This window comes from Eurosta solidaginis, chromosome 3 (assembly GCF_040869045.1).
Source record: "Eurosta solidaginis isolate ZX-2024a chromosome 3, ASM4086904v1, whole genome shotgun sequence".
NCBI classification, from domain to species: domain Eukaryota; kingdom Metazoa; phylum Arthropoda; class Insecta; order Diptera; family Tephritidae; genus Eurosta; species Eurosta solidaginis.
Window position 1 is genome coordinate 91,594,324 of NC_090321.1, and position 13,889 is coordinate 91,608,212.

The 13,889-nt window shown below is 36.8% G+C and overlaps 1 protein-coding gene across 1 annotated transcript in view; it reads left to right on the plus strand.

Annotated features, from left to right (window-relative positions):
• Positions 1-5,477: 5,477 nt before the first annotated feature.
• Positions 5,478-13,889, plus strand: part of nord — a 173,379-nt gene continuing 164,967 nt past the window's right edge. The window contains exon 1 of the mRNA XM_067777113.1: positions 5,478-5,788. Within this exon, the coding sequence (XP_067633214.1) occupies positions 5,478-5,788 (311 nt within the window). The remainder of the gene's footprint in view (positions 5,789-13,889) is intronic.

The window sequence follows — 13,889 nt, forward strand, 5'->3', positions numbered from 1 at the left end:
CAACACTAAGGGGTACTGTCATCTCTAAGCCGATGCCAAGCAGTGACTTGTATGCACATAACCAAATTAATCATTATGTCTCCACATATGTTCGTACACGCAGCGGGGAAGCAACGCACAACAACATGCATATATCTTAGATACTCCTGAAAGTATGCAATAATTGTGCAAGTATTACTCACAAACACACGCGCATGAGCTGTGAGAGAAGCTATAAAATTTGTGCATCTGTAGTTATAGCTCAGAAATTTATAGCAAATAACCATCTAGTAGATTCTGGAAATGGAAGCGCCTAGAAGATGCGAACGAGAAATCATAGAGTATAAAAGGCAGCAACAGTAGAGGCGCGACAATCAGTTTGATATAAGACGCTATTTGGCGAGCAATAGTAGTGTTATTTTGGGTACTTTAATTAAGGCCATTTTGCATTATTGAATAGTGGAGTTATTTATTCAACAGTTCAGTGATTCGAACGTTAGCAGAAGATTGGAAATAAGGGGAATTGCACTAAATTCGTTACAATATACTCTGTCTCACTACTTTGCTCTGCTGAGTGAAATAAATCTTTCTTTGCAAAACCGCGCATAATTAGGTATTGGGTGGATAAAAATGGCAAAACCGAATATGATGATTTGGAATATCTCTCTTGTTAAATTATTTTCATTGAAACTAAAAACTTTCTTGGAAAGATACTAAAAACGTCTACCTTTGTTGGAACTCATCCCTTAACATATGGATTGGTGTTGAAGTAAATCAGTTTTAAATCTCTCCTGTACAATTTATGCACCCACGCTTACGCAGTCTTGCGCTTTACCCGACGATATTCCGCCATGCAATATGTGAATATTTAATACTTTATTAAACAGAAACAGTCGCTTATGCAAAAATGCTTTGAGTAACGGCATTAGACAAAAACTTTTAAATTAATTTGAAAATTGATTCATCGAAGTTGAGTAAATTAATTAAAATTGAATTTCAAATAAAGCCCGCACATTTTGTAATACATTCGTTTATTCTGCAGTTGTCCTCCTATTATTAATTGGCGATTTAAGTACAGCACAATCAAATGTTTTGGGAAGAATTGGGCATCTGTACATTAGGTTGGATAGGATTGGCCAAAACTAAAAATAACAAAATTTTAGGTTATTTTGCTCCAAAGATCTGAAAAATATGTTTTTGATGGTGAATGAGGAAGGATCAGAATATTTTCGCCTTGGAAATCACGTCACGGTTGGCAGCTATAATTTGGAAATATTAAAAGACTTTGGGTATCTGGGAACCAGCATTAACACAAACAACAACGTCAGCTTTGAAATACAGCGAAGAATCATTCTTGTCAATAAATGCTACTTTTGATTATTGAAATGTAAAGTCCTTTCTAGGCCAACGAAAATCATGCTTCAAAAGTCACTTATCGTACCCTTCCCTATACATATCCGCTCTGGATGTGTTCGACAGATAAGTTCCACGAAGATTTATTAATGAGTTGTACGAGTTTTATGCAGACGCCAACACACTTCAGGGATTTAAAAGACAGCGGCTACGCTGACTTGGTCATATTAGGCGAATGAAGGATGATGCTCCGGTCAAAAAAGTATTCCTATCGGAACCCGCCTATGGGAGCATAGGAAAAGACCGGCCCCCACAACGCCTGAAGGACTAGGTGGAAAAAGATTAAAATTTCCTTTGATGTGACCAATTGGCGTCAGTTAGCCCAACGAATAACCGACTGCCTTGTTAGACGGTCATAACCGTTTGAACGGTTAAGCGCTAGTTAAGTAATTAAGTAAGAAATAACAAGTAAGGAAGGCTAAGTTCGGGTGTAACCGAACATTACATACTCAGTTGAGAGCTGTGGAGACAAAGTAAGGGAAAATCACCATATTGTAAAAAGAACCTAGGGTAACCCTGGAATGTGTTTGTATGACATGTGTATCAAATGGAAGGTATTAAAGAGTATTTTAAGAGGAAGTGGACCATAGTTCTATAGATGGACGCCATTTAGGGATATCGCCATAAAGGTGGACCAGGCCTGACTCTAGAATTTGTTTGTACGATATGGGTATCAAATGAAATGTGTTAATGATAATTTTAAAAGGGAGTGGGCCTAAGTTCTATAGGTGGACGCCTTTTGGAGATATCACCATAAAGGTGGACCAGGGGTGACTCTAGAATTTATTTTGTACGATATGGGTATCAAATGAAAGGTACTAATGAGTATTTTAAAAGGGCGTGGGCCTAAGTTCTATAGATGGACGCCGTTTCGAGATATCGCCATAAAGGTGGACCAGGGGTGACTCTAGAATTTATTTTGTACGATATGGGTATCAGATGAAAGGTATTAATGAGTATTTTAAAAGGGCGTGGGCCTAAGTTCTATAGATCGACGCCGTTTCGAGATATCGCCATAAAGATGGATCAGGGGTGACTCTAGAATTTGTTTGTACGATATGAGTATTAAATGAAAGGTGTTAATGAGTATTTTAAGAGGGCGTGGGCCTTAGTTGGGTTGACTTTAGAATGCGTTTGAACAATATGTATCAAACGAAAGGTGTTAATAAGTGTTTTAAAATGGAGTGGGCCTTAGTTCTATAGGTGGACGCCTTTTCGGAATATCGTTATAAAAGTGGACCAGGGGTGACTATAGAATTTGTTTGTACGATATTGGTATCAAATGAAAGGTGTTAATGAGTATTTTAAAAAGGAGTGGACCTTAGTTCTATATGTGGACGCCTTTTCGAGATATCGCCATAAACGTGGACCAGGGGTGACTCTAGAATTTGTTTGTACTATACGGGTATCAAATGAAAGGTGTTAATGAGTATTTTAAAAGGGCGTGGGCCTTAGTTCTATAGGTGGATGCCTTTTCGAGATATCGCCATAAAGGTGAGCCAGGGGTGACTCTAGAATTTTTTTGTACGATATGGGTATCAAATGAAAGGTGTTAATGAGTATTTGAAAAAAAAGTAGGCCTTAGTTCTATATGTGGACGCCTTTTCGAGATATCGCCATAAAAGTGGACCAGGGGTGACTCTAGAATTTGTTTGTACGATATGGGTATCAAAGTAAAGGTATTAATGAGGGTTTTAAAAGGGAGTGGCCCTTAGTTGTATATGTGAAGGCGTTTTCGAAATATCGACCAAAATGTGGACCAGGGTGATCCAGAACATCATCTGTCGGGTACCGCTAATTTATTTATATATGTAATACCACGAACAGTATTCCTTCCAAGATTCCAAGGGCTTTTGATTTCGCCCTGCAAAACTTTTTCATTTTCTTCTACTTAATATGGTAGGTGTCACTCCCATTTTACCAAGTTTTTTTCTAAAGTTATATTTTGCGTCAATAGACCAATACAATTACCATGTTTCATCCCTTTTTTCGTATTTGGTATATAATTATGGCATTTTTTTCATTTTTCGTAATTTTCGATATCGAAAAAGTGGGCGTGGTCATAGTCGGATTTCGGCCATTTTTTACACCAATACAAAGTGAGTTCAGATAAGTACGTGAACTGAGTTTAGTAAAGATATATCGATTTTTGCTCAAGTTATCGTGTTAAAGGCCGAGCGGAAGGACAGACGGTCGACAGTGTATAAAAACTGGGCGTGGCTTCAACCGATTTCGCCCTTTTTCACAGAAAACAGTTATGTCCTAGAATCTACTCCTCTACCAAATTTCACAAGGGTTGGTAAATTTTTGTTCGACTTATGGCATTAAAAGTATCCTAGACAAATTAAATGAAAAAGGGCGGAGCCACGCCCATTTTGAAATTTTATTTTATTTTTGTATTTTGTTGCACCATATCATTACTGGAGTTGAATGTTGACTTAATTTACTTATATACTGTAAAGATATTAACTTTTCTTTTAAAATTTGAATTTAAAAAAAAATTTTTTAAAAAGTGGGGGTGGTCGTTCTCCGATTTTGCTAATTTTTATTATTTTCCTGCCAAATTTCATCATGATATCTTCAACGACTGCCAAATTACAGCTTGCAAAACTTCTAAATTACCTTCTTTTAAAAGTGGGGGGCGCCACGCCCATTGTCCAAAATTTTACTAGTTTTCTATTCTGCGTCATAAGTTCAACTCACCTACCAAGTTTCATCGCTTTATCCGTATTTGGTAAGGAATTATCGCACTTTTTCGATTTTTCGAAATTTTCGATATCGAAAAAGTGGGCGTGGTTATTGTCCGATATCGTTCATTTTAAATAGCGATCTGAGATGAGTGCCCAGGAACCTACATACCAAATTTCATCAAGATACCTCAAAATTTACTCAAGTTATCGTGTTAACGGGCAGACGGACGGACGGACGAACGGACGGGCGGACGGACATGGCTCAATCGAATTTTTTTCGATACTGATGATTTTGATATATGGAAGTCTATATCTATCTCGATTCCTTTATACCTGTACAACCAACCGTTATCCAATCAAAGTTAATATACTCTGTGAGCTCTGCTCAACTGAGTATAAAAATGCAAATCTGTAGTTAACTATGGAACGTAAATGAAGTCTCCACTGAGAAAATGGCCCGCTCTTAGTGACTGAAATAGTCATTCGGTTAGTTTGGCGAGTCTCGCCTTAATAAAACTAGCTCTGATTAATTAAGGAAAATATATTTTTATAAAAGTCTTTATTTATCAATGGAATATAAATATGTACTTTAAAGTATTGAAGAGTGGAGCGAAAAAACGGATCGGGTTTTTCTAGTATTATAACGCCTATGAACCACCCTTATGCCCATACACTTGTGCGTACATATGTATGTATGTATAACTCTTGAACTCCTTCCCCATTATATTTTATGTGGAAACAAAGTTTTGGCATTGGCACTTAAATCAAAAAAAGGCCAATTAAAAATTTAGAGCAATTCAAATTTGTCAGGCCAATTTGTATATATAGCCAATTAGTTAATCTCACAATTCGGAGAATTATCATCAATTGTTAACTTTGCCGCGAAAAAAATAGAACTAAAAAATCGTTTTTCTAAAAAACCTGCAAAGGTACAAAGTGAATTTTTAAATTGCAGATTGATGTGGCTGACACGTACTGCACTTCATTGCTCTCACGAAAGAAGTTGTCAAAATATGCACAATATCACTACATAACAGCTGTTCAATCAATTGCTGGCAATTAAAAGCTTTTGGTGCTTTCACACTCATACACACACCCACGCAAACACACATGTACAAGTACGCATTCACATCCTCGCCCCCTATTATCGTATTTATATGTTTGGTGGAAAATGCGAGTTGGTGGCTCCTAATCCGGCACAATCGGTTTTTTTATTTGATCATGTAAACAATTCGCCCTTTCTATTTCCATTTTTTTGTACAGGCAGAGCTAAAATGCAATTCTATTGCTAATTCACAAAGCGCATAAATTAGACTTTCCAACGTAGGGCTGTAACTAATTTGACCTTCGCAGTAATATTAGAAATAGCATACAAAGTTCGTGTTCGTATATAAAATGCTACAAGGCGGAACTACTACTTTTACATCACCGCTTGTAGTGACACGCCCCCAACTGATATTGCTTGTTGTTGTTAATGCAGCATTTTCGATTTGCTTCGTTGAAGCGGATATTGCATCTGCCACAGATGACTTTGTTGGAGTGTTAGCAAATACTCTAGCGGAGCGTGGATATGGTGTTGATAATGGAGGAGGCAATCGTTGTTCGGCACGCAAATTTCAAGCTATTGCCAATGCTATTGATGATGTTGAGGATCTGGAATTGGATGTACCAGTCAATATTGCCTTTGACACGCATCAGAAAAAAAGGTAAGTGCCAATCCTTTTGACTTATTTATTTATGTATGTAAATACATTAGAAAAGTTAAAACGTTTAATTTGTAGAATATATGTAAAGGGACTTTGAACAAAAATTAGTAAAATACTTCAGAAAGGTCAAAGGGCTAACCACGTACAAGGCGATGATTACGGATAAAATAAAAAGGTTAATTTGGGCAACAGAGGTTTTGTCTGATATAAATTGCTACAGCTTTTTGGATTATTCGGCATTAGGTAGTTTCGGCCAAAAGCAACAACACCGCCTTGGGTTCGTTTTAGCCGATTACCTCGTTCATTTTTCGATATCGAAAATTTCAAAAACTAGAAAAAATGCAATAAACCATTACTACAAACAAAATTAAATATAGTAAAAGAAAATTTAAAATTTAATGTGATGCAAAGAATAAAAAAAATTAAAATAGGCGGGCCCTATTTATTTTACCGCTCCACTATACCACCATTTATGCCATAAATCGAACAAAAGGCGGTCAATCCTACTAACAAAACTGTTTAACGAAAACTGTTTCGTGAGGAAATGGAATCTTTAAATTTAAAAATATTCTCTCAAATAAATAATATTATTGGAATGCATCCCTAGAACGAATTATTGTCGGGTTTTTCACGTTGTTTTATATAAAATGTGCATACTTTGGCCCTTGCAGTTAAAAGTGCAGGGCCGGATTTACATAGAACTATTGTTATATTGCATCGCTTTGACATCACCATAAGTTAGCAACATATTAACTTTTTGCCTCTCTTTGCATTAGCTTTTTGCCTCCCTTTATACCCAGAGACCTCTGAATACAGCTTCCAGCTCTATTAGGTTGTACTATTTAGGAAAATCGTGCTTGTTAGATGGGACAGGGATCGAAATTTTTAGAAAGTTCTTGTTGCAATTCCTAGCAACTGCCATGCCCTAATTTTCTACAACATGCACTTTATTATGCGGCGTTTAAAACATAATAAATATATAAACAACAATAAGTACAAAGAATTCATTATAAGTAAATGTAACAATGGTTCTTTGTTTGGTATTCTCGGCGATTTCCTATGATTAAAATTGCAGACCACGTTTTCTCGATGGCAAACAATATAACAAGTAGATTTCAGTTAAAGTTGTCAACAAAAAACAATAACGAAAACGTCGAAATTAATAAATATTGACGTATACGTGTGTGAGTGTATAGTCTTGCCGTATCTTTCGTAACAGTCCATTTACAACAAGTGGAATCTTAGAACAGATATTTGGTTAACTTTCCGCAGAGCTATACCCTTGAAACTAAGAACATATTTTAGAACCCAATGACAATGCATCTAGAGGGCCAACAATTTTCGTTAGGTGGTCCAGGGATCGTACGAACTCAAAAACTTGGAAATTTTTCTTTCCAGTTAAGGAACTTCCCGATAACCTAGATACCTGACACTGTGAACATAGCTTAGGGCCCTATTGGTTCTAATATTTTGTATAAAGAGATTCTAGATGGGGCAAGGATCGAGATACTTAAAGATGTTTAGAAAATCCATTTAAAATATGTGGAAGCTTGCGATGGACTTTTGAGTAACTTCTCATTGAGATAGAAACATGAAACATTGCACTTAGTTCAGTGCACCGTGACAATACAAGAGGTGGAGAAACAATTCCGCTAGGTCTCGCAAATCAAACGTCCTAAAGCCCACATGTTTGAAACGAATTTCGGAAGCCAAATACCTATTACAAAAAGTTACCCTAGCGGCGCATGGATCGAGGTACTTTGAGAATCGCAGGGAAGTGGGAGTCTAGAAATTATTTTTCATAAGACTTGGTATTGAGATACAAACTTGTAACTTGATATATAATTAAGGTGTAGTGAATACATGTGCTCGAGCTCTAAGCTCGGTACCCGAAAAGCTAGCTGATGAAGAAGTAAAATTCAGAAGCATGTCCTTATAAACATCGGCGTTAAAAATGTTGTAATTTTTCCGTAAGAAAATAATAAAAATTGTATAAAACTATATATTTGCTCGCAAAATGCGCGTAAAGCAATAACATTTTTTGTTCACTGAAGATGTCTACAAAATGTGTATCTTTGTTAGGCTTAAACTTTTCACAAGTCATTCACAACACCAGTCGTTATGCAACAAATGAAAGGTTTTCTACTTATATACGTTCCAAAGGTTCCAAGGATACTTGTAAACAACGCAATGCCTCAACAAGAATATAAGAAAAACTTTAAACAGTAAAAACTTTTATCGCAACTTGAAACCGAAACTAATAATTTTTGTAACGTGAAACATATATAAATCTAACGGTTTGCTACTGCATTTTGGCAATATTTCGTTCTGACATATAAGCAAGCACACACGTGAGCACGTAAAGGGGGCGCATCACTGGGACTGCATAAATGATAGTATGCACTGGGGATGTCAGAAAATCCCGGGATCCTGGGATTTTCGGGATTTGCAGTTTCATAAGAATTATGTACATATATGAAATTAAGTTAGAGGAATCACCTGCAAACTGAATTTGAAAATTGGCGAAGTTTTGATTTTTTTCGCTCCACCGGCATTTTATGAGAGAACGGTAGAAAAAGAGCAACTGTAAAATAACCATTTACGGATTTAAGACAGTTTATTTTGGCGATTGAATTTTAAAATTATATGCGTTTTTGCAAAAGAGGGATAACCTTAAAATGGAAACAAAAGCTGATTTCAATTTTCTGTATGCCACGGTGCACAGTGTTTCGTGTAGAACAAGCTAGCTGGACAAAATTATTTTATGAGATTTTCCGTTTCATATGCAGTCATTTATTACAACTACGTAATTTTTTTCAGCCATATATTCTTTTTTTATTTTTTTCCAAAATTTTACTTCATATGCATACATTTGCTTATTTCATATACAGTAACTCATGTGAATAAATGACATAGATCCAAAAAAATTTAAAGGACTTAAGAATATTACTTTATTGTACTTAAATTGAATGGAATACAAATCTCAATACTCTAAAAAAATTCTAAAAATTCGGGAAAAAAATTAAAATTTTTTATGAAAATTCGTCGAATTTTTTAAATATAATTAATTTTTGTTGTAGATCGTGACAAATTTTCTTATGAGAAATTTGTTAAAATAAATTTGCTAAAGCGAAAATTGTAAGAATTATCCAAAAAGGGGTGTCTACTTATTTATGTGAGTGACTGTACATATGTACATACATATTTTGTATTTATTTGAGTATTTATCCTGGCACTACAACTTTTACAGAATTATTTTATAGTACCAGTCAGGAATGTAAAAGTGAATTACAATAATAATAATAACAATGTAAATAACTAAATTAATTATGTGAAAATTACTTATTACAAAAACTTAAAAGTAAAGTATCATACAAAGTAGAAAAGACAATATATTTAAATTGAATAAAACCTGATCCAACAAAAAGTTATAGGGTAAGGTATCTTTTATAATTATGTTATTATTCGCTATCATCAATTTCATTGGATGAGTCACTTGTGGAATAGACATGAACATCAGCAACACTACTGTGAAAGCTTGAAACAACTGGGGTATTTATTGACTCCTCAACATTATCGGGGGACAGTAAATTTAAGACTTCTGAAGTCAGACTTTTAAATTTTTTCTTAGGTATCTCCCTTAAACTGTTAACTAAAGGATCCGATTTTATAAGCAACATATTCATAAGATCTCTATTCGTGGCTTCACGCGATTGCTTTTCTATGTTATCAGCCCTGAAACGTCTCAAATCTTTGTTACGGGCTTCCTGTGCTTCCTCGGAAAGTTGACCAATAGGTAAAATTGCTGATTTTATAATATCAGTACTATGCACTAAGAATTTATGAACTGTAACAGGCATATTAAACCATGGATAGAGATCTATGTATAGTTTTTTAGTCTCTACCGCAAATTTTTCAAATTTTGGATATTTATATTGTACCCAGATGCTAATGCGCGAAGGAGAGTGTCGAATCTTTTGATGAGCGTTACATCCAATCCCGTAATCTCAGCACTAGCCTCAGAATTTTCGAAAAACCTACGAGCAGTGTTGCCGTGATTGGTATTGCCGAAACCTGGTTTTGGTTTATCTTCGTCAATCCATTGTATGTACCTGTTTTATGCCTTGGTTGTGGCAGGTTGAAGTCAATGATCTTCGCCTTTTTGCTTTTGGTGTGATCTTGTTGACCTTGCGCGTTTATTTTTGTATGTTTTATGGCTACGTGTTTGTTCCCTGTACCAGGGAATTGGTTTTGCCGTTTGTAGATCAGCTTTAAAGGTTCAAATATCTCGTCGGAGCTGGTAGGTACATACATCCTATTTGATATGTTGAGATAACTAAATCTACAAAAAAAAAATTAAAAATAGATGTGCAAAGAATTCGCAATGGTTTTTTCTTTCGACTATTAGGGAATACTTGCGACTATAACATATGTAAAATTAAGCCCGGATGTCCGCGGATGTATGTAACTTTTTTGTCCCTAAAGTTAAAAATATAGGGAAAAAATACCTTTTCTTCTTAATAACGGAATGTTAAATATATTGAAAATACTCTAATTGTGAAGGAATTACTATTAAAAAATTTTAATTACCTTCGAGCTTAGAATCCATCAAAAAAATTATATAAAAGTGTTCACTTAAAAGAAATATGAATCTTAATATTCAACAAGAATTTTGAAAATTAATCAATGCATTTTACGGCCACTCCTGCCTTCTTACTTCAATTACTCAATATATATGAGAAAAAATATCAAAAAAAAGCAAAAGTCCCGTTAATTTGTTTGTTTTATTTCATTTCTCATTAAACTTTTCTTGGAATAAGAACTTTGTTTTTGTCCAGTTAGCTTGTTTTACACGAAACACTGTGCGGTGGTACGAGCTTGCATCTTTTATTTTCTTTTTGAACATGATTAGGGAGTAGTTTCTTAACCTATTCCGATAACTAATTAAGTGGTAGAGTGGGATTTTTTTAACTCAGCATGCTTTGCTCACAGAGTGTATTAACTTTGACCGGATAACGGTTGCTTGTACAAGTATAAAGGAATCGAGATAGATATAGACTTTCGTATAACAAAATCATCACATCGAAAAAAAATTTGATTAATCCTTGTCCGTCCGTCCGTCCATCTGTAATGACGCAAAACACTACCCACATTCAGAAGATGAAAATTTGGAAATTTAACAAGCCGTAAATCAAAATCTGCTTTATTGTTGTTGTGACTTTATTTACTTAGCATCAGACTAGGGATGTGAGTACCACTTAGTTTCACTCATATTCGTCACACTGGCCTCGACCTAAGTCTGATCGTCCCGATCAGACAAATCTCCCGATCTAAACGCCGCTAGCATCTCCAAATGTACCACTCTTCTACTCCGTGACTTTCCAGTGGTTTGTATGCGGTAGATGGTATCACTGATCTTCTTCACAACTTTGTACGTGCCTTCCCAACTGCACCAAAACTTGGATGGAATACCTTTCCGCCAGTGAGGGTTGTATAGCAGTGCCAAATCTCCCTCTCGGAAACCTTCCGAATTATTTTCCTTGTCGTACCTTTGTTTCATCTTACTACTCATTATCCTGGATCGTTCCCTCGCACTCTGTTGCTGGGCCAATGAACTACTTCGTAGAGCTTGTGCTGGACGGATTTGCTTTGCATAATCAGTATCGTTCCGACGCTTCACAAGAGTAGTGTGCCCTGGCTTGAAACCACCCTCGCATTCTTTCTGCGAAATTCTTTCCTTCGTTTTAGTACGTCCCTTAAGGCTTTCAATGCCAGTATTTCTCTCACAGGTACCTTCGGTTTTGATTTGTTTGGCCCATTCGTTCCATCAACCCTTGCCCGATCTGCTGCCTTTGACTTTTGCGGTTTTTGTCGAATCACTTTCACCAGCACTCGATTACTGCTGAACCCTTCTCCCAAACTGAAGTTAAGTGGCACATCCTGGTTCTCATAGCGCATAATCTTTCTTGACATATCGATCCTGATGTGATGGTCAACTAAGAAGTCTACTCCCAATATGACTTCATCAATGATCTCCGCCACAACGAATTTGTGTAGAACCATGACCTTCCCAATTAGGACTTCACATATGACTCCTCCCTGGACTTGGTTATATTCGCTTGTGACCGTACGCAACCTTGCTCCAGGTAACGGTTTTACTCTCCTGTTGACTAAATCAGATCGAATCAAGGAATGAGATGCGTCCGTATCTACAGTCAGTACACGCTCCTTGCCATCCACATTCCCTCTGACGGTAAGACTGCTGGATTTCCTTCCAATTTGCGACACAGATATCACAGGACATTCAATAGCTGGAGTTAGCTCTCGATTTTTACATCTGGCACGCTCTTGCTCATCTCTTCCAGCTTTGCGTTTACGGCCACCCAAGTTGGAACTACCAGGACCAAGATCGCAATGACGTGCAATGTGACCGGGCTTCCTGCATTTGAAGCATTTGATAACTCTTTCACTCCGCTTTTGTGATCCTTTCAGAACCTCCAATATTGCGTCTACCCATTCTGGTCTTTCCACTTCCACACAATGAGCTTTGTATGCTGGTTTACTCAATAGTGAGGCAGTTTCAGTGCAGCAACTTTATCTTCAGCAATCCGGTTGTTCACTGCTGCGGTCTTCTCAAACTGAATCTTAAACACCTGGAAAGGAACAGAACCGTCAAAGGATGGTGTTTTTGCCTTTGTATTGCTTGCTGAAACAGCTGGGCGATTTAGTTGTAACTGCTCCATACGACCCTTCAAATCATCGACTTCTGCCTGAAATTGAGCAATTTTTGCATCCTGCGCTTCCAGCTTTGATGTTACCCTTGCTTCCTGTGCTTCTATCTGCGAAGACATTTGTGCCACCTGCAATAATAAGCGCTCCTCTCGTTCTTCCATCTTGGATGTTATGCGTGTCTCCTGCGATTCCAGTTGGGATGCCATATATGTATTCTGTTCTTCCAGTTGAGTTTCCATCTTGGATGTAATCTGTGTCGACATTTCTGACATTTGCGACGATATTGATGTTACTGTCATTGTTTGTGCAGATATTGCAGCCAAAATCATGTTCAAGTCTGTGCTCGTAACTGGCTGCGGTGTTTCTTCCATTTTTGTTGTTTCCTCGCCTGCAAGATGAAAGTTATACTCTTCCACGTCGATTCCTTCTAATTCCATTGCCTGTCGTAGTCGTTCCTGAAGTTCTAGTTTAATGCCGGCTGTATTCAATCTACGGCTCTCCAACTCCTTCTTCAGTTGATGGATCTTCAATTCACTTAACTTTGGCATGTCCAAGTTGTATTCGAAGTCTTCGGAATTTATTCAACAATCCCACTGCTGACACCAATTGTAACGAATTTACTGCAAATCCTCTTATTTGCAACATTCTGCTAAGTTCGAATCACTAAACTGTTGAATAAATAACTCCAATATTAAATAATGGAAAAATGGCCTTTATTAAAGTACTTCACAATAACACTTATACTTTGCAACTAGCTTGCTTAACAACCAAACTGATAGCTTAAATCAAACTAAACTCTCGCGCCGCTACTGTCGTTTTTTTATACTGTCTGATTTCCTCGTTGTATACTTCTAATCTTCTCCATTCCAGAACTTACTAGTTAGTTATCTGCTACAAAATCACCAGCCACAACTATGTTTATTGCTTCTCATAATACTTTTACAAATTATTGCCCTCTCTTGTGAGCACCTTACATAAGATATATGCATGTGTTTGTGCGTTGCTTCTCAGCTGCGTATACGTAGTATCACTTAGTGTCACTCATATTCGTCACAATATTATCCAGAGACGGACTGGGACTGGGATTAGGACTAGGACTGGGACTGAGACTCGGAGTGGGACTGGGACTGGAATAAAATACATACCACCCTCTGGGACAGGTAATAAGGGATGCAGAAGAATGAGAAGGAATTGGGAGAAGAGAAAAGGGAGAAGGATATTGAGAAAGAGATAGAATGAGACGAAGATGGAGATAGATGAAGCGAAAAAGACGGATGGAGGAGTGAATAAAAGGATTAGGAAAAACTGAAGGGGGGAGGCTGATTCAGACGGAAAAAGCTTATTAAAATGTATGCAGATAGGCCAAATT